The sequence below is a fragment of the Montipora foliosa genome, chromosome 3 (assembly GCF_036669935.1).
Source record: "Montipora foliosa isolate CH-2021 chromosome 3, ASM3666993v2, whole genome shotgun sequence".
In the NCBI taxonomy this organism is placed as follows: domain Eukaryota; kingdom Metazoa; phylum Cnidaria; class Anthozoa; order Scleractinia; family Acroporidae; genus Montipora; species Montipora foliosa.
In genome coordinates, this window is record NC_090871.1 from 52843040 (window position 1) to 52863892 (window position 20853).

Below are 20853 nucleotides of genomic sequence, written 5' to 3' on the forward strand. Positions count from 1 at the left end.
TGATGTATCTAGACTGCGTTTCAAATTGTTTGGAGATCGTTTCATTCTCACCAATCGAGCTGATACGGTTTACCACGGCTCGTTTCCTAGAATTGTGTTTGTCTCTAAACTTTGACTTTAATTTAGTATCGCATGACCGTGGTATGCATAATGATGTCATTGATGTTTGATTGAAACAAAAGACTTCGACAACGCCTCCTTCACTTTCATTTTCATAGTCGCTTTAAAGGCTTCCGAGATCTGGCTGTTCGCGGATTAAAGACCGCCATTGAAAAAGGAAAACATCCACTACATTTAGTGCAAGGTAAGGATGTTTAACTAACAAATTTCCACTTCTGGAGGAACTGTATCAAGAAATGCCCTAATTCTACAGCACAATGGAAACAAAAGCCCTTTGTTTTCTCTTCCGCTGAATAAAACGCACCGAGACTCTGCGTTGAGGAGCGTTTATTGTTGGCGTGAAAATTAAGCTACACTGGGGAGAGGAATTAAGACAATTTTAGGTGAATTTTCACTTAGAGGTACCCAGGAGATGAATCATAGCCCCTGAATTATTATTTTAAATATGGCACCCTTAACTCCAAACTCGTTTTTCTCGGTAAAATCTTAAGAATTACATTTGTCGATAAACACCATTCAATCTCTCGAGATTTGATATCCCCAATAGGGAATTAATTTATCATTCAATTTCTGGGAATAAGCTCCACCAGGGAATTTTCCTTGGGGCGTCCATTTTTCAGTACCGTTCACTTTGCTTCCGCTTCGCACCGGATTCCAAGCGGGCTTCCTTGATGTATCTAGACTGCGTTTCAAATTGTTTGGAGATCGTTTCATTCTCACCAATCGAGCTTATATGGTTTACCACGGCTCGTTTCCTAGAATTGTGTTTGTCTCTAAACTTTCACTTTAATTTAGTATCGCATGACCGTGGTATGCATAATGATGTCATTGATGTTTAATTGAAACAAAAGACTTCGACAACGCCTCCTTCACTTTCATTTTCATAGTCGCTTTAAAGGCTTCCGAGATCTGGCTGTTCGCGGATTAAAGACCGCCATTGAAAAAGGAAAACATCCACTACATTTAGTGCAAGGTAAGGATGTTTAACTAACAAATTTCCACTTCTGGAGGAACTGTATCAAGAAATGCCTTAATTCTACAGCACAATGGAAACAAAAGCCCTTTGTTTTCTCTTCCGCTGAATAAAACGCACCGAGACTCTGCGTTGAGGAGCGTTTATTGTTGGCGTGAAAATTAAGCTACACTGGGGAGAGGAATTAAGACAATTTTAGGTGAATTTTCACTTAGAGGTACCCAGGAGATGAATCATAGCCCCTGAATTATTATTTTGAATATGGCACCCTTAACTCCAAACTCGTTTTTGTCGGTAAAATCTTAAGAATTACATTTGTCGATAAACACCATTCAATCTCGCGAAATTTGATATCCCCAATAGGGAATTAATTTATCACTCAATTTCTGGGAACAAGCTCCACCAGGGAATTTCCCTTGGGGCGTCCATTTTTCAGTACCGTTGAATTTGCTTCCGCTTCGCACCGGATTCCAAGCTGGCTCTCTTGATGTATCTAGACTGCATTTCAAATTGTTTCGAGATCGTTTCATTCTCACCAATCGAGCTGATACGGTTTACCACGGCTCGTTTCCTAGAATTGTGTTTGTCTCTAAACTTTCAATTTAATTTAGTATCGCGTGACCTTGGTATGCATAATGATGTCATTGATGTTTGATTGAAACAAAAGACTTTGACAACGCCTCCTTCACTTTCATTTTCATATTCGCTTTAAAGGCTTCGGAGATCTGGCTGTTCGCGGATTAAAGACCGCCATTGAAAAAGGAAAACATCCACTACATTTAGTGCAAGGTAAGGATGTTTAACTAACAAATTTCCACTTCTGGAGGAACTGTATCAAGAAATGCCCTAATTCTAAAGCACAATGGAAACAAAAGCCCTTTGTTTTCTCTTCCGCTGAATAAAACGCACCGAGACTCTGCGTTGAGGAGCGTTTATTGTTGGCGTGAAAATTAAGCTACACTGGGGACAGGAATTAAGACAATTTTAGGTGAATTTTCACTTAGAGGTACCCAGGAGATGAATCATAGCCCCTGAATTATTATTTTGAATATGGCACCCTTAACTCCAAACTCGTTTTTGTCGGTAAAATCTTAAGAATTACATTTGTCGATAAACACCATTCAATCTCGCGAAATTTGATATCCCCAATAGGGAATTAATTTATTACTCAATTTCTGGGAACAAGCTCCACCAGGGAATTTCCCTTGGGGCGTCCATTTTTCAGTACCGTTGAATTTGCTTCCGCTTCGCACCGGATTCCAAGCGGGCTCTCTTGATGTATCTAGACTGCATTTCAAATTGTTTCGAGATCGTTTCATTCTCACCAATCGAGCTGATACGGTTTACCACGGCTCGTTTCCTAGAATTGTGTTTGTCTCTAAACTTTCACTTTAATTTAGTATCGCGTGACCTTGGTATGCATAATGATGTCATTGATGTTTGATTGAAACAAAAGACTTTGACAACGCCTCCTTCACTTTCATTTTCATATTCGCTTTAAAGGCTTCGGAAATCTGGCTGTTCGCGGATTAAAGACCGCCATTGAAAAAGGAAAACATCCACTACATTTAGTGCAAGGTAAGGATGTTTAACTAACATATTTCCACTTCTGGAGGAACTGTATCAAGAAATGCCCTAATTCTAAAGCACAATGGAAACAAAAGCCCTTTGTTTTCTCTTCCGCTGAATAAAACGCACCGAGACTCTGCGTTGAGGAGCGTTTATTGTTGGCGTGAAAATTAAGCTACACTGGGGAGAGGAATTAAGACAATTTTAGGTGAATTTTCACTTAGAGGTACCCAGGAGATGAATCATAGCCCCTGAATTATTATTTTAAATAAGGCACCCTTAACTCCAAACTCGTTTTTGTCGGTAAAATCTTAAGAATTACATTTGTCGATAAACACCATTCAATCTCTCGAGATTTGATATCCCCAATAGGGAATTAATTTATCATTCAATTTCTGGGAATAAGCTCCACCAGGGAATTTCCCTTGGGGCGTCCATTTTTCAGTACCGTTCACTTTGCTTCCGCTTCGCACCGGATTCCAAGCGGGCTTCCTTGATGTATCTAGACTGCGTTTCAAATTGTTTGGAGATCGTTTCATTCTCACCAATCGAGCTTATACGGTTTACCACGGCTCGTTTCCTAGAATTGTGTTTGTCTCTAAACTTTCACTTTAATTTAGTATCGCATGACCGTGGTATGCATAATGATGTCATTGATGTTTAATTGAAACAAAAGACTTCGACAACGCCTCCTTCACTTTCATTTTCATAGTCGCTTTAAAGGCTTCCCAGGTCTGCCTGTTCGCGGATTAAAGATCGCCATTGAAAAAGGAAAACATCCACTACATTTAGTGCAAGGTAAGGATGTTTAACTAACAAATTTCCACTTCTGGAGGAACTGTATCAAGAAATGCCCTAATTCTAAAGCACAATGGAAACAAAAGCCCTTTTTTTTCTCTTCCGCTAAATAAAACGTACCGAGACTCTGCGTTGAGGAGCGTTTATTGTTGGCGTGAAATTAAGCTACACTGGGGAGAGGAATTAAGACAATTTTAGGCGAATTTTCACTTAGAGGTACCCAGGAGATGAATCATAGCCCCTGAATTATTAGTTTAAATATGGCACCCTTAACTCCAAACTCGTTTTTGTCGGTAAAATCTTAAGAATTACATTTGTCGATAAACACCATTCAATCTCGCGAAATTTGATATCCCCAATAGGGAATTAATTTATCATTCAATTTCTGGGAATAAGCTCCACCAGGGAATTTCCCTTGGGTCGTCCATTTTTCAGTACCGTTGACTTTGCTTCCGCTTCGCACCGGATTCCAAGCGGGCTTCCTTGATGTATCTAGACTGCGTTTCAAATTGTTTGGAGATCGTTTCATTCTCACCAATCGAGCTGATACGGTTTACCACGGCTCGTTTCCTAGAATTGTGTTTGTCTCTAAACTTTCACTTTAATTTAGTATCGCATGACCGTGGTATGCATAATGATGTCATTGATGTTTGATTGAAACAAAAGACTTCGACAACGCCTCCTTCACTTTCATTTTCATAGTCGCTTTAAAGGCTTCCCAGGTCTGCCTGTTCGCGGATTAAAGATCGCCATTGAAAAAGGAAAACATCCACTACATTTAGTGCAAGGTAAGGATGTTTAACTAACAAATTTCCACTTCTGGAGGAACTGTATCAAGAAATGCCCTAATTCTACAGCACAATGGAAACAAAAGCCCTTTGTTTTCTCTTCCGCTGAATAAAACGCACCGAGACTCTGCGTTGAGGAGCGTTTATTGTTGGCGTGAAAATTAAGCTACACTGGGGAGAGGAATTAAGACAATTTTAGGTGAATTTTCACTTAGAGGTACCCAGGAGATGAATCATAGCCCCTGAATTATTATTTTGAATATGGCACCCTTAACTCCAAACTCGTTTTTGTCGGTAAAATCTTAAGAATTACATTTGTCGATAAACACCATTCAATCTCGCGAAATTTGATATCCCCAATAGGGAATTAATTTATCACTCAATTTCTGGGAACAAGCTCCACCAGGGAATTTCCCTTGGGGCGTCCATTTTTCAGTACCGTTGAATTTGCTTCCGCTTCGCACCGGATTCTAAGCGGGCTCCCTTGATGTATCTAGACTGCGTTTCAAATTGTTTGGAGATCGTTTCATTCTCACCAATCGAGCTGATACGGTTTACCACGGCTCGTTTCCTAGAATTGTGTTTGTCTCTAAACTTTCACTTTAATTTAGTATCGCGTGACCTTGGTATGCATAATGATGTCATTGATGTTTGATTGAAACAAAAGACTTTGACAACGCCTCCTTCACTTTCATTTTCATATTCGCTTTAAAGGCTTCGGAGATCTGGCTGTTCGCGGATTAAAGACCGCCATTGAAAAAGGAAAACATCCACTACATTTAGTGCAAGGTAAGGATGTTTAACTAACAAATTTCCACTTCTGGAGGAACTGTATCAAGAAATGCCCTAAATCTAAAGCACAATGGAAACAAAAGCCCTTTGTTTTCTCTTCCGCTGAATAAAACGCACCGAGACTCTGCGTTGAGGAGCGTTTATTGTTGGCGTGAAAATTAAGCTACACTGGGGAGAGGAATTAAGACAATTTTAGGTGAATTTTCACTTAGAGGTACCCAGGAGATGAATTATAGCCCATGAATTATTAGAAGTGCGAATTTACTTTTTCCCACTATTACTGTCTTCTTGAACTGACTGTGCCATACATCAGCGGAAGAAGAGAACATTGAGACAAGCCAAAATCACAGGCTATTACCATAAGAGATTACATGGTACCTACATTCATCAAAAGATTTGGTCCATTACTTGATTCAGTCATTAATGAAATCTTTAAAAATTAAGCGTCGTTTTAACAACTGTTCTTTCCTTGTCACATTGATAATTGTTTGATCGGATGATGTTCACGTGATCGCGTGGTCATTACTCGTGATCAGTGTCATTAAAAACGGATGGGTAGAGATAGGAGGGGAAGAATGGAGCCTTGTGGAGTTGATCAACAAGATTTTATCCTTCGTGGCCGATATCGCTTCATAGTACAGGACTAATACTACGAGACAAGTGAAGACCATTGAGAGAGAAACTTCTCACTACAGAAAAGTTAACCCTAGAAAGGTCTTTCCGATTCTCAATTGAACCTGACTGGATCTTGCAGTTGCTTCGTTCCACACCCATTTTCAGAGCTCACGAAAGCAGGAAGGTTGACTCCAAACTAGTTTTTATCGGTAAAATCTTAAGAATTAAATTTGTCGATAAACACAAGTTTAAATTTGATATCCCCAATAGGGAATTAATTTATCACTCCATTTCTGGGAATGAGCTCCACCAGAGAATTTCCCCTTGAGAGCCCATTTTTCAGTACCATTGAGTTTGCTTCCGCCTTGCACCGGAAACCAATTGGGCTTCGTTGATGTATCTAGACTGCGTTTCAAATTGTTTGGAGATCGTTTCATCCTCACCAATCGAGCTGATACCATATCACGGGCTCGTTTTCTAGAATTGTATTTCTCTCTAAACTTTCACAGTAATTTAGTATAGCGCTTTATGATGTCATTGATGTCTGATTGAAACATAAGACTTCGACAACGCCTCCTTCACTTTCATTTTTATAATCGCTTTAAAGGCTTCCGAGATCTGCCTATTCGCATACTAAAGATGGCCTTCGAAAAAAGAAAAGATCCGCTACATTTTGTGCAAGGTAATGATCTTTAACTAACAAAGTTCTACTTGTGGAGGAACTATATCAAGAAATGCCTTAATTCCTCAGCACAATTTTTTTTTTCTGGTATGCATAATGATGTCATTGATGTTTGATTGAATTAATCCGTTAGTCTTGAAACTACCTGAATAGGTAAGTCTTGGCTCATTCCTTTGCAGTGAATTGGTTTATTGTATTTCGCATGCTTGAGTTTAAACGGAAACAGAAAAGAGAAAACAGTAAACAGTAGAAATGGCAGGTTGAGAGAGTGTTCGAGAGGTAAATGTGGTCCATGATGTGAGTCTAAGATTTCTAAAGCTCTAAAATATGTAAGGTCTTTGGGGGTTCTAAAATCTTAAGTTCTAGAATATCAAACGACCCTTTTTGGGCTTCTAAAATCTCTAAACGTTCTAAAAGGTTCCGCCTGATAACCCTACGTGTAAATATCATTCCGACTTGGAACGATGTTTTACAGAGTCTACAGAGTGTGCTGAGCAATTTTTCAAATGGCTGGGGTCCTTGAAATACATGTGCAAAAAAATGTTGCGCTATAGGTTTGTATTTTTTTCGTGGAATATTGTGGACAGGCACAACAAAAGAAAAGAAAGGCAGCTCACGAAAGCTGGCCGGGCTAATGTAAAGTGTATCATCATCATGCACGGACTGAATATAGTTGAAGTTTTGAGTTGACCGTAACAGAGAATAAAGAATGTTTAGACTGAAATGTTTATATCCTGGTTGTTTGTATACTGAGTACAGTGTTAAATAAAGACCTTAAAGGGGAGATGACGGGTTTGTAAGCGGCTCGTGTTAGCCGACATTTGTTCAATCTGAGCAAGGTCACAGCTGCTCGTGTGATATAATTATTACGCACACGCTTAAAGAACGAACCATACACATATTCGTCCGTTCACTTTTAAGTCAAGTTTTCATGTCCAAAATTCGTTTGGGAAAACGGCGGAACGTTTTAGCTCACTTAAGGTGCTTGGCCTAATCAATGAAACGAGCGCTTGGGCTTCATCAGTAAACGAGTGCGATATTCCTCACACAATCTCGGTAAAAAGTATAGTTAACCAAACCGTAAAATGAAACGTAAAATCCTAATCACTGAAACGAGCGCTCAGGCTTAATCAGTAAACGTGTGCTATATTCATCACACTATCTCGTAAAGAGTGTGATTAACCGAACTGTAACATGAAAGCTCAAATTTGAATGAAAGAACGAGACTAGTTAGAAGAGCTAGGGATCGTTGGATATTCTAGAACTTAGAGACTTTAGAGATTTTAGAACCCCCAAAAGACCTTACATATTCTAGAGCTTTAGAAATCTTAGACTCACAACATGGACCACGGATATTCTAGAACTGTAGAACTTTTAGAGATTTTAGAAGCCCCAAAGGGATCGTTTGATATTGTCACCTCATCTATAGCTATCTTCTATTTTAGAGTTATTTTAAAAAGACTGAGGGGCTTTGGGGCTTCTAAAATCTCTAAAAGTTCTACAGTTCTAGAATATCCATGGTCCATGTTGTGAGTCTAAGATTTCTAAAGCTCTAGAATATGTAAGATCTTTTGGGGTTCTAAAAACTCTAAAATCTCTAAAGTTATAGAATATCAAACGATCCCTAGCTCTTCTAGCTAGAACAGTTCTAGAATGCTATAGAAGTTTCTAATGTCAAGACCTGCACTTTTATGGAAAGTTCTGACTCTTTCGGTAAGTGTATTTTTAGTGTTTCAGCGTGCATTCTATCGTGCAGAATACCATCGTGCAAGCAGCAAGATCGACATATTTTCTTTGGAAACGACACCAATGTCCTCTTCCACTACAGTTTTATGTTTCCGAAACTCTGAATAGCTTCGGCAAGACCTACTTCCACGGATGTCTCCCAAAAGAGACTGATGTAATGTTTTTCCACGGTACTTTTGCAGCAGCAACAGTAATCAGTTTTTAGCGGCGTGGGAAAATTCTCGTGCGTTATTAGATATAATTCAAACCCCCTCGTTTTATTATTTTTGTGATTGCAGGGCTCGAAATAATTTTCGGAGAGACTCTGGGAACGATGACCGGTCAAATTCATTTTAACTCGGTCACGTACCTATTCTGGCCTGTGAAATTATATATAATAAATAACTCTTAAAACAGGGGCCCATGAACCAAAAGTGGCGTTATATATTTCCAAAAAAGTTGTTGCTTAGAGCTTATAGCACTTTAAAGCACTCATTGTCAACAACGGTTCTTGTTGCATTTCACCCAGGATTTCAGATCAAAGTTCCGCAAATGGCAATACACAGCGACTTAGCACAGGGGCATTCTGTCTGCGCGTGCGCGACTTTGAGATCTCTTATGAGCGTATCCGCTGGCCCGCCATAAGCAGAAACCAAAATAATGGCGGTCTACCTGGCGAAAAGTTTCGAGTTCGTGTCGTTATCTGTGTAGTTTATCTTCCTTGCCTTACGTGTAGACGGTATCAAAAGATCGAGAAACGGTTGGGCTGTTTATGGCAAAAAGTCACAGCAAAGTACTTTCGAATAATAAGGGGAAAACAAGTTGTTTTGGTGTGGAACTCAAACGTAGTCAGTAATCTTGCGAAAGTTGCATAATTCGAAGGGCTCTTCAAACACACATAAGCAGACTAGACAGACATTTTACCGCGTTAGTTTTGATTCCAACCTACGTGTTTACCTCTCACTGTTCTCTCTTTTGCTCTGTTGGGCATTCTTGTTTCAAATGTGTTAAAATATCGAGAATTTCAGCTACATTATGAAAATATATGTTTACACCCAAAGTTTACGGTAACTTTCCTTTTTCGGTCTTAAGTTTGTTGGCATGAACGCGAACAAGGGTGAACGACGGACCAAAAACAGCAGCTTTGACCAAATTATGGTCTGAGTAAACAGCCAGGAAATAGAGTTGGTAATGTTACCACGAGAAAATTGTTTAGAAATTGTGGAACGTTTGAAGCTTCTGACAGAGAGTAAGTCATGTTAAGTCTTGGTTCCGTGTATTGCATGGAGCACCTCCCATTTGAAAATTACTGCTTACATGGTGTTAGCTTCAGGGAACTAGAGCAAGATAGCTGGTTAAGGTTTTGAGTTGAAGCACATCCCAAATCCCTAGGGAACTAAATCTGAGGACCTGAAATAAATAACCACTGTCTAAGGGCATAGCAAGGTCTATGATTCCCATGTTGTAATTGAAAAAACTGCCCTCTTGAACCTTGTACAACTGTCTCAATCTGTAGGAATGATCCTTCTCTGTGTTCATTTCCAAAGAATCAGACTATTCAAGTTGAAAATTGATTACAAAATGACAACAGGAAATTAGTAAGTTCTGACTAGACCAGGCCCAGGGAACAAAGCGATGTTAAGAGTGACACACCAAAGAGTATTCCTTTTTTAATATCAAGCCCCAAGCTTTTTAAACTTTTACAAGCATAGAACTAAAATATAATTTAATTTGTTAGTCCTTCGGAAGTATAAGATATGAGGAAATGGTCAACAACTGTATTCACAATAAATGGATATCAAAAACTTAATGATCACGAGTGTTTTTCTTCATATCAACTTGCTGGTCACCTTACTGAGACTATGACATGCAACACTTTATTATGTAGGATGTGACTCCAACTAGTGAAATCTTAACTGTACATTGAATTTATAAGGAACAAAGAATCCCATTTGTATGAGCCTCATGAATTCAGCACATCTGTTAATTTTATTGCAAACAAATTAATTATGTATGAGTGTTTAAGATTCCAATCATAATCCAGAACTTCAAGAGCTTCAAATACGGCTGTTTCACATAACTTATCTGCCCGTTTATCTTCATTCACAACTGGTTCTCAAGGTAACACCTTTCCACAAAACTTGACCTCTCAGCCATCACTTCTCTCCATTGCTCCAATTGTTGAGCCACTGCCCATGTCTCTAAACAGCAGAGAATACGCTGTGAGTTCTTTTGATCCTAACTTTTAATTCTGTACATGAAACACTTTTTCCAAAGCAAGCTTACTGATAAACCTAAGACATGGAGAATTATGTTTATACTAGAACTTGTTTATGGATGCTGGACACTTTTCGAGAAACTGTGATGAGTAAATTCTTCAAAATAAAGACATGCAATATGGAACTCTTTTCATTCTTCTAGATAACTACATTCCCCTTGTCCTTTCCATTAACAGCCTAACCTTAAAACTAAATAATAATTTGCAGAGTACTTCTGATCATGGCTCAGAATACATGTCTGAACAGATGTCACTACAAAGCACTAACAGACAAGCTTCTAATGCATACAACCATTAGCCTCTTTGAAAGCCACAAGCATGGGCTACAAGGTGGCCTTATTGCAACCAGCTCTTCTGGAAACATCAGTAACTTCATCAGATATCTTGCAGGAATGGTTATGCATGAGTGGGGGGCACAACTGCAAGGATCAAACTTGACTTTTCAGGTCTGAAGTAAACATCAATAATATAGGGTTTCATTTCTTTCAACTTAAGTAAACCATTCTCTCCCTCTTCCTCACACTATCTTGGTTTTTACAAACATTGTAAATGCTCATAAAGATTTGCTACACTGTACCCAGTATTTATTCAACATTTTTTGGGTACAAATAACATTCAAGGTAATATGTAAATGAACTGCCTTGCTTACTCTCATTGCAAATTTCAAAGTATTATTGTTCATCTAGTTTTCAACATAATTTTGTGTCTTCCTTTACCCGTGAATTGTGGTGAACATTTATTGATTTTTATACTACAGTATATGGATTGTTGGAAGAGCCAGTACATGACAAATCTGATGTGTAACATATTATTTGTGAATAATGATTGTTGAGAAGATGATCAAAATATAGTGACAGGTCTTGCAGATAATCAAGTGCATGTTTCACTTATTGTAGACGGTACAACGGGATTTTGGCAAGTAAAACGTGTTTCTTAACATTTTTTTGTACAAATGTATAACTAACACATACATCTAAAGAAATCGTGATTGGCATTCCTCTACAGGCTAAGGGATGCACACTAAAAGCGAAATGTTCAACAGTTCTGCCCTACAGAGCTCGTCTCCAGAATTACAACCCAATCTTTTTGAATGAGCATTCTCACTTATTTCTTAAATCGCTCGTCTAAGAACACTTGCTGAGGTAAATTCAGTTGCTGCACGTAGAAAAAAAAACCGACGAGCTTCTAATGCTAGTCTGCTAGGTAGCAGCATGCTAATGAAATAAACACGATAACACAGCTTACGCCATCCGGTTCGAAAACTACATGGACAAGCTCCAAATGTGAAATCTTCGACAGTAAACGGTATTAGTTTGCCTTGTTACAAAAAAGAGCACGCATTTTTTCGGAATAAATAAACCAGATGAAGCGGAGGACAAATAAACAAACAATGCACTAAAAAAGTGTTCTCGGACTTGGGGGCCGGCGAAAAAGGGTAGTTTAACCGAACTTTTGACTTAAGTTAGCTCTAGGTTACGAAGCTACTGAAGCACAGGAAAAAAAATTGCAAAAGTCATCGTGTATTGAAACATAGTTAATAGAGGGGAATGGTTTGGAAGCTCGGCAAACATCAAAGCAGCAAACAAAGATGCCAAGATTTAGGTTGGAAAGTCCACGACCGTGCACAATCTTTTGTTTTGGGCTCATACACTATGCATGATTTACGTAATCAACACGTTTCTATTGGTTAGTTCCTCACTACGGAGTAAACAACTATTGTGTTTTGTGCACAGTCAAGGCCAAAAAAGAGAACAAAAACCTACAACAAAGAAATTTGCCGCGTTTCATAACCATTCCCCTCTATTAACTATGATTGAAATGACACTACAACCTTGTTAAAAATGGACAACTATATGCTCTGCACAACAGACTTGGAGAGCAGCAAGACAGAAAACTTTTGTGATCCACGACTTGGAAAATCAATCAAAACTTCCCAAATAAAAATTTGCCAAAAGCTGTTGTAATAACATTGTAATACTACAAACAGCGCATTTTTTAAAGCCTGGAGTCCCAAGCGGCTGCAAAGAGGAAGAAGAGACAATGTTATTTGAAGTAATTTAAAGCTTGGGGGCCGGCGGAATTATGATGAAAACTTACTTCAAAGTTGAAGCAAAATCAGCTCAAATTCAAAATTTCCATCTCATAACGTGTGGTTTATCTGAGGATCGTGTCAATATGCAGCCCTGTGATTCATAACAATAAAGCTTCAACATCTTCAAACTAACCTGCATCATTTGTCTTCTCGTGTGAACATCTTGAACTTCGGTAAATCAAATGCCAAACACCGCTTCTTTGGGCCTTTATCTCGTTTTGTTCGGGATTTGATCATTAAAATATTCTCATCCGAACTCCCAACAAACTCGAAGAATATCCATAGTGATAGAAAAGTGTGTAATTTTGTTACAATCTTTCATCTTTGTTGACAAAATATTTTTCAAAGTGTAGATCGCCCGTTTAAAAACCCGCGAACAGCGCGTTCAAAATAACAATGGCGCCAAACTCGAATAATTCGATTCCATTCGCGCATGCTCAGACAAAATGCCCATGTGCTCAGCGACTTGCTACAACTGAAACAACTGAACAGCATGGAAATTTGAATTTATTACGTGGAATGCCGAAGGCATACCACGTCTTAAAACCGGGTTGGTGTGAAATTTTATTTTTTTTGTTGGTAGTCACAAATGTGCATACCCCACGGATATTGAATTAAGCTCCGATCGGGTGAATTTCCCTTTATACCCTTCAGTATATCCGAATTTCCCTGCCTCATTTAGAAACCGTATACTTTCCATGCGCTTCGCGATCATGTGCGCGCGTTAGACCACTCGGCCACCGCGACACAGTTCTGTTGTAACGAGGAAAGCAATTATTTATTGTGGAATCTTTCCGCCGGCCATGATTGACACAGTATAAAAATATTCCATAAAGTGGACAGATGTTTTTTTCTTTGAGAAAGACAAGCTTTAAAGGTAAGAAGAATTTTCTACGTTATTTCTAGATCTTGCTTCGTACTTATAGTTGTGTGTTCCGCTGTGAACATTACGGTATTTTGCACAGAACGAATACTTCATTAGGAGTATTTTGCATAGCACGAATACTCTAATTTTTCTTGGGAACCGGTTTGTTCAGCCGTTTTGACGTAGAAAGAAAATAAGAAAATAGCTTTCAACGGCCAAACAAAATAAAAAATGAAATCGAGTTTAAAAAAGGCGAATTACTGATGTCCGTAACGGGGACTTCGCAGCGGTCCCCCATCCAAGTACTCCCCTCATTCGGAGGATCTTAACTTCAGCTGACACCTAAGCTAACATCAACGATTGAGATCTTTGTGTTAAATTCGCACATGTATCTTGTCGAACTTTATTAAAACTTGAAAGAAAGAAAGTAAACTAACAAAAACCCGGTGTCTTGCCGTCATTTTGTCACAGATTCACTGGACTGAGGAGATACGCGATATTTTTTAAAATAGGAGCGCATTGCGTACGTTTGGTAATGCTGTAACTAGACAGTGTTTTCTGGAGAAGCGATCACTAGGGTTTTTTTGTTTTCGTGTTTGATAGTTTTTTGTTCAGCTCGAGTGTAGAATCATGACGAACTTTTGTAGTTTGTGAGAACTATTTACTACTTGTAGCTTTTGTTGAGTTTTGAATCGATAATAGAAAGAGTTTTGGCGATTTAAACCCAGACTGGACTACTGGACTTAAGCTTTTTCCTTGACGAGATTTCAAGTTATTGTGAAACGTTTGGTACCAAGTTACTCTAATACTGAAATCAAGATTATGGAATTGTAAAACTAAAACTTTGGACTGGACTATAGAACGCGCAATTACGGAATTTTACATTTTTGAGCATTCTGAGAAATGGAGTTCACATGTTGTCTTCTTGTCTTCGCCAAGGCAGATTTAAACAGTTTGCAAGAAACTAAACCAGGATTACGGAACAGGAATTCGAATACATGGTCCGGTTGTTCGAAAGCCGATTACCTTAATCCAGGATTAGGGTAAACTTTTGTTTCATGTTTTCAACTTTTTGGTGAAAGTTTCCTTTGTTTATTGACATCTTCTAATGTAAAGTTTCACGGAATATCAGCCTTGAACAGCATTTGGGAGTAGAGAATAAAACTCGTTTGTTCATTTTTAACCTGAGATTAGCATTAATCGGCTTTTGAACAACTGCACAGGATGATAAGTTGTTGAACTGTGATCTGTAATAAGTTTCTCGGAGGATTTAAGGCTGATCTTGTAATTTTTGGATGAATGTAGTTAAGGAAGGAAGTAAAACTGTAGGATTTAAATAAAGTCTCATTCCAAAAAATAAATAAATGAAAGATCCCGTATCCCGAGAACCCGCTAATAGGGCTTCCTTGTTCGCATTTGCAACTTTAGTAACATTAATAATGAGTTTTTACTACAGACAACTTCAAGTTATATTACAGATGTATCTTTTTGGTAATCTCTCGCCATTTTCTGAAGTTTACCTGTACTTGAAGTTCACTGTAAGTGGACAATGTGTGTCAACTGTTTGCGCATTCCACGGATACGCCTTTGGAGGCGTCTTGTTTCATTTTCAAAACGATCAAATGTGACCGGTCAACAAGACCGGCGAGACGAAAGGTTGACCGGTCAACTCCCAAATCAGTTCGGACATTGTCCGTTGACCGGCCGTTATTTCGAGCCCGGGATTGATATATTTCTGAGGTAGAAAAACAAACCGCACTGAAACTAGTTCTAGATTTTAAATCTCCCTCCAAATTCTGGGGTTTCCGAATTACTTACCGACTTCCTGTCGGACTTCCATTGTTATGCAAGCGGCCAATCAAAAAAATGGTTGAAGTCCATTATCCCAAAGTCTCTCCGGGCGCTCTCCCGCTGACCAAAAAGCCCGAGGATCCTGGGTACTAGATTGCGTAATAATTTGAGAAGGGCTTTGTTGATAGTCTTATTGCCTAATTATGAAGGAGAAGCTTCTTCTAAAAACATTCAAGCCAATTCAAGGCTACGGTGACCAGAACATACCCTATTTCAGACCAAAACAGCTAAAAATCCATACCCTTGGGGGCCACACATACCTATATAGCACATATAAGGATATATCCCCCTTAGTACTGAGTATAAATGCAACGTTTTGGTAATCAAACTTTCAATTCACGATTCGGCGTCTCACTTCCACCTTTGATTTCCGGTATTAGTGATCGGACGGCTTGGTGTAACTCTGGTTGCGTCGTGGCCCCGTAATGTAATGACTTGGTATTGCCTAGACTTGCCACAAGTTGACCTCACGATAATCCCAGGAGAAAATGTTTTAGCGAGCGAATCGTGATTTTTCGCACGCGAAGTAAATGAGCGAGCGACGAAGTCGCGAGAGGTCGACTTGTCTCGCTTGCAAGGTTTTCATTTGCGTCTCGCGCCAAAAAGGGGATGACGTCATTCGCAAGTCCTGCACGTGATGGCGCAATCCGACGAAAACAGTCGAACATGTTTGTTTCTACGAAATCGAAAGAGGAAATTTGTTGACTTTGTGCTGAAGGTATCAGAAACAAAGATGAAATAAAACAAAAGCTTATTTTCAATCTCGAGTCGCCGCTTGGAAAGGAGATCTCCAGTGGTATTTTTTGGACCAAAACTTGTGCCGTGATTTGTGCTGATAGAAACGAAACACTAATTCGAAAGATTAGCAAGTAAGGGAAAGTTTCGAATCGTCAAGAAAGTCAATTGATTTCACTCATGAAAGATCAGGTAGGCTTCAGTCCCCAGTTGTTCGAAGGCTGGATAGCGCTATCCACCGGATAAATCACTATCCAGTGGACAAGTCATAGCAAAACCAATTTCGCTATCCAACGGATAGTGATTTATCCGGTGGATAGCGTTATCCACCTTTTGAACAACAGGGGCCAGGTGTAGGAGACGTACTAGACCGGGATTACATGTAAAAGATACATCTTTGTGAAACTTTTGCTGACCATTTAGCGATGCAATGACTCTCGTCGATGAATACACGTGCATTTGTAATTTTTTTGTTCCATTCGACGAAAAATGTGTCGATAGTCGTTGAGAATCGCCTCGGGACTTCCAAACACCAGTTTATACTTAAGATTTTAAATGTGTTGTCTCCTACATATGACGCTCTAATGCCACGACAATTGCGGCTGGAGACCAAATCTCTCGTGATTGAAATCAGTGAAACAATTACGAGTACGACCAAAAAAGCGACCAAAAGCGTACGGGACTAGTTTAAAGGTCAGACTTTTCCCAGCTCTGGTTGGAGCAGACACAAACAGATATATGCAAGACAGATATTCTTGAATTATTTTTCTCTGATAGTCTGGAAGTCACGCTTCACTGCGTGTGGCAAACTTTGATTGACAACTCTATCCCCTGGGGTCCACGAGACTACTCTGATTGGCCTAGCTCAGCGACCCGTTTTTGGGTCGCTAAAATTGGCGCCAATCAAGTATGAAAAGTCCTTCGTTCCGCGCGTATCAAGAGGAAGGACTTTTCGAAAGTCTAGGTATTGCCTTGTTGCTGTGAGACGTCATTTGTGATTAAAATTGCCATGGCCAAAGCCATTTGTCCCGTCAGATTCAGTTTTGGGCAAATCACAGGCAAAACTATACTTGTGACTTCAAACTATACTTGTGACTTGGCTATACTGTAAAAATTGACAAACGTTAGGCAACAACTCCCCTGCCATCAAGGTCTAGAAAGGGTAGACCGATTATTTCGTAACTACCTTTAACCTTCTAGGATCTTTGTGACGAAATAAGTGGTAAACCATTCTTTGAAACATGCCACAGCCTACCGAGAAGCAAAATCCAAGAGATGCTGCAAACTGGCTGTCAGTCATCTTCTTCTGGTGGATGAATGACGTGTTGAAATTAGGCAACAAACGACCACTGACCGACAACGATTTGTTTCCTCTTCTCGAAGATTATAAAGCTGAGGTTCTCGTGGAGGACGCTGAGAAACGCTGGTTCCAAGAATTAAAAAGATGCCAGTCCAGGAAAAGGAAACCACGCTTATGGAAAGCAATGGCCAGCCTTATTCCCTGGAAATCAGGCCTCGTGATGATATTTTTGAAAATCCTAGAGTCCTTCAGTAGTGCCTTACAACCTCTCTGTCTTTGGCTGGTGCTAAAGACATTGAACGATGGACCAAATCTGGACTTGAAGTTTGCGTTCATGTACGTGGCATTTTTGGGAGCGACAAGTGTAATGAAAGCTTTAACAACGTATCACTATGACTACCTCACTGAACTCTGGGGATTAAAAATGAAGGTGGCGTTAATCGGACTTGTATATAAGAAGGTGAGCTTAGTCATTATATGAATTGGGTTTGATTTTATGCTTAAGGTGGCCCAACTCTACAACACCGTTACACTTAACGGCAATGATATGGTACCATAGGAAACGCTAATAATTGCTTAACAAGAAGCAGATATTAGTGTGACACAAAAAATTGCCATGCCAACAAAAGAACCATCTAAAAACAAAATTTTTGTAATTAAAATAGCGGAAGACCTGTGAGGATTTCAGGGTGCTGTTGAGAAAGTTTGCCAAATCTTTGGTGTGGAGATACTTTTTCCCGAACAGATGAATGCTCTTAAAGCTTTCATTTCAAGAGAAGCTATTTTTTAAACTTGTCAACGGGGTTCGGAAAGTCGTTGGTGTTTCAGATAGCTCTCTTGGTCCACGCCAAACTTTCGAAGTTCAATCACGGATTTACGGCCAATCCAATAATTATTGCCATTTTACCACTCGTAAGCCCAATGGAAGACCAAGCGAATTTTCTTCGGAATCTGGGCATCATAGATGGATCTCTAGGAGACGATACGTGTATAAATATGGTGTATTCTTTGCTGGAGTCTTTACTCGCAAATGGCTACTGGCGAAATATGTTGTCATCGGACAAAATTTGATAGGCATTGTGGATGAAGCGTATTGTATCAGCCATTGGCATGCATTTCATTTTATCTTGATTTTGACCTTATTTGGTTTTCCAGGAAATTATAGTATTAAAACGTTGTTGGGAAGCAGCCACAAGAAACGAAAGATTGGAATGTGAGGGTATAAATACGAAATTATTTACCCGGAAAATATAAGCAGAGATGACGAGACTTATGACACTTTGACATGTTGTGATGTACTTAACAATACCTCGAGCGCGCGTTGGATATACATGAGATAGAGTTGGTTATAATTATATCATATCCAGAAGCACGTGAGGAATAATTATTTAGGTAAAGTCTTATCCCGGTTTCCATTGCACGAGGAGACTGGGAGTATTTCTACTCCCTCCTTGGATGGGATGCCAGTCCATCGCAGGGTTCCCCCCCGCATTTCGCCGGTACCCATTTATACACCTGGGTGGAGAGAGGCACCGTGGGAGCAAAGTTTCTTGCCCAAGAACACAACACAATGTTCCCGTTCAGGACCCGAACCCGGACCATTCGCTCCGGAGTCGAGCACACTAACCATGAGGCCTCCCACGTAATCAAAAGCGCTCCCAAAATATAGATAAATCTCTCCGACTTTATTTTGTATTATTTTGGCTATCGTTATTGAACAAACAGAGTTGCTTTATTTGTCAAAATAACGTTTTCAAGTTGCTACCTTGGAATAAAATTATTTTCATGACATACTTTAATTTGTGGCTTTCTTTGTGCTCTCTGGTGTTTCATTTTGTAAGTTGTTCCAGGACTTCTTCATTTAACCCCTGTGCAAAGTGATCTTTACCGGCTGCTAATGTGTGTTTCTTTAGTGAATTCTTGATCTTATGCGTATGCTTACCAATTTGTAGAGAAGGGTACAAAAATGTATAAATGGGGAATGCGAAATAGAGAATAGATCGCATTTGCTGAAAGTGAAATCTGCAAGAAAGCAGTATTTGAGGAAGGCTGAAGAGTAGCCAGCATGGAAAGGACTGGCAAGGGAAGAGAGAATGGCGGAAAAGAAATTACACAAGGACTAGTTTTCAAGCTGTCTTTTAAAGGTATTTACTTTTAACAATTAGGGGTGGTCCACAAGGGCTTTATAGAGTGGTCCATGGACTCAGATTTATTATTACATGCCGTGAGGACCTTCATAGCAGACATAATCGACAGAAAGAAAAAGAGCGATGTTTACTACAGGTTTTACATGTACAGAGGAACTTCCAAGACTCGAGATGCAGTAGCCTTAAGGCCGTGGTTTTTCAAAGTAAGCGAGATGCGGTCTTTGTTGTCTGACGACATTCCTTTCATGCCGGGCTGTGACTCCTACGGCAACAAAAGGAGCAAAGGACACAATTATATCTGTTTTTCAAATGGGAAAGTTTATTGAAGTGCATGAAAGCCCAAACAGGGCCAATATTGCTTTTGGAGTCCAGGCAGTGATGATAAAGCAGAACTCGTTACCTTAATATTTCAAGGGGAGTTTGTACGAACTCAGATGTCATGCCCTGTTAGCTTATATTTTCCAAGTAAATAATTTCGTATTTACCCTAACATTCAAATCTTTTGTTTTTTGGATGTGAAAGAAATCAAAATGTTCAATATAGGATTGGCAAAAGAAGGCGAAAAATGACCACTTGTGGTTACTTCGCAACAACGTTTACTATAACTTCGTGGAAAACCAAATAAGGTCTATTAAAATCAAGATAAAATGAAATGCATACCAATGGCTGATACAATACGCTTCATCCACAACAATTCCTATCAAATTTTGTCAGATGACAACATATTTCGCCTGTAGCCAAATGACTCCGGATAAGAATACACGATATTTACAAACTTATCGTCTCCTATAGATCCAGCTCTGATGCCCAGATTCCAAAGAAAATTCACCCGGTCTTCCATTAGGCTTACGAATGGTGAAATGACAATAATTATTGGATTGGTCGTAATTCCGTGATTCGAAAGTTTGACGTGGACCAAGAGAGCCATCTGAAACACCAACAACTTTTCGAACCCCTTTGACAAGTTAAAAAAAATAACCTCTCTTGAAATGAAAGCTTTAAGAGCATTCATCTGTTCGTGGAAAAGTATCTCCACAGCAAAGATTTGGCAAACTTTCTCAACAGCACCCTGAAATCCTCACAGGTCTTCCGCCATTTTAATTACAAAAATGTTGTTCCTTAAATTCCTGACTTTTGAGAAAATGGTAAGTTCGATTGGATTGGTGTAAAAAAAAACAGTAGAACCATGATGTCAGGAAAATGACCTTGAATAAAGTCCATCAGACCTGGAAGGGAGGAGGGTGCGTGACACGAGCGACCTGGACCGTCTGAAAATGAGGCTAATTCAAAATCAGCTTTTCAGGCAGTTGGTTCTTCTAATTCCCACAAAATATACCAAGTATATTTTTTCTTTCTCACAGGTTCTGTCACTAAGTCGTTGTAGCCTGGAGGCCACGTTGTCTGGGAACACTATAAACCTAGTCTCGAATGACGCACAAAAGATCGAGAAGTCTTTGAACTGTGTTGGCGTTATGTTGTTAGCGCCGCTAGAAATTATAATCAATCTGTTGATTTTGTGGCAC

General features: G+C 39.4%; 1 protein-coding gene across 2 annotated transcripts in view; it reads left to right on the top strand.

Moving 5' to 3' along the window:
* The first annotated feature begins 4951 nt into the window (after positions 1-4951).
* The window catches only part of LOC137997652 (ATP-binding cassette sub-family C member 4-like), a 43298-nt gene continuing 27396 nt past the window's right edge, over positions 4952-20853 (top strand). The window contains exons 1-3 of one of the 2 annotated variants that reach the window (XM_068843756.1): positions 4952-5037; positions 17084-17643; positions 20692-20853. The exon at positions 20692-20853 is cut by the window's right edge and continues 218 nt beyond it. In XM_068843756.1, the coding sequence (XP_068699857.1) occupies positions 17125-17643; positions 20692-20853 (681 nt within the window). In that variant the 5' untranslated portion in view covers positions 4952-5037; positions 17084-17124. The remainder of the gene's footprint in view (positions 5038-17083; positions 17644-20691) is intronic. The other variant, XM_068843757.1, reaches the window with a different exon arrangement.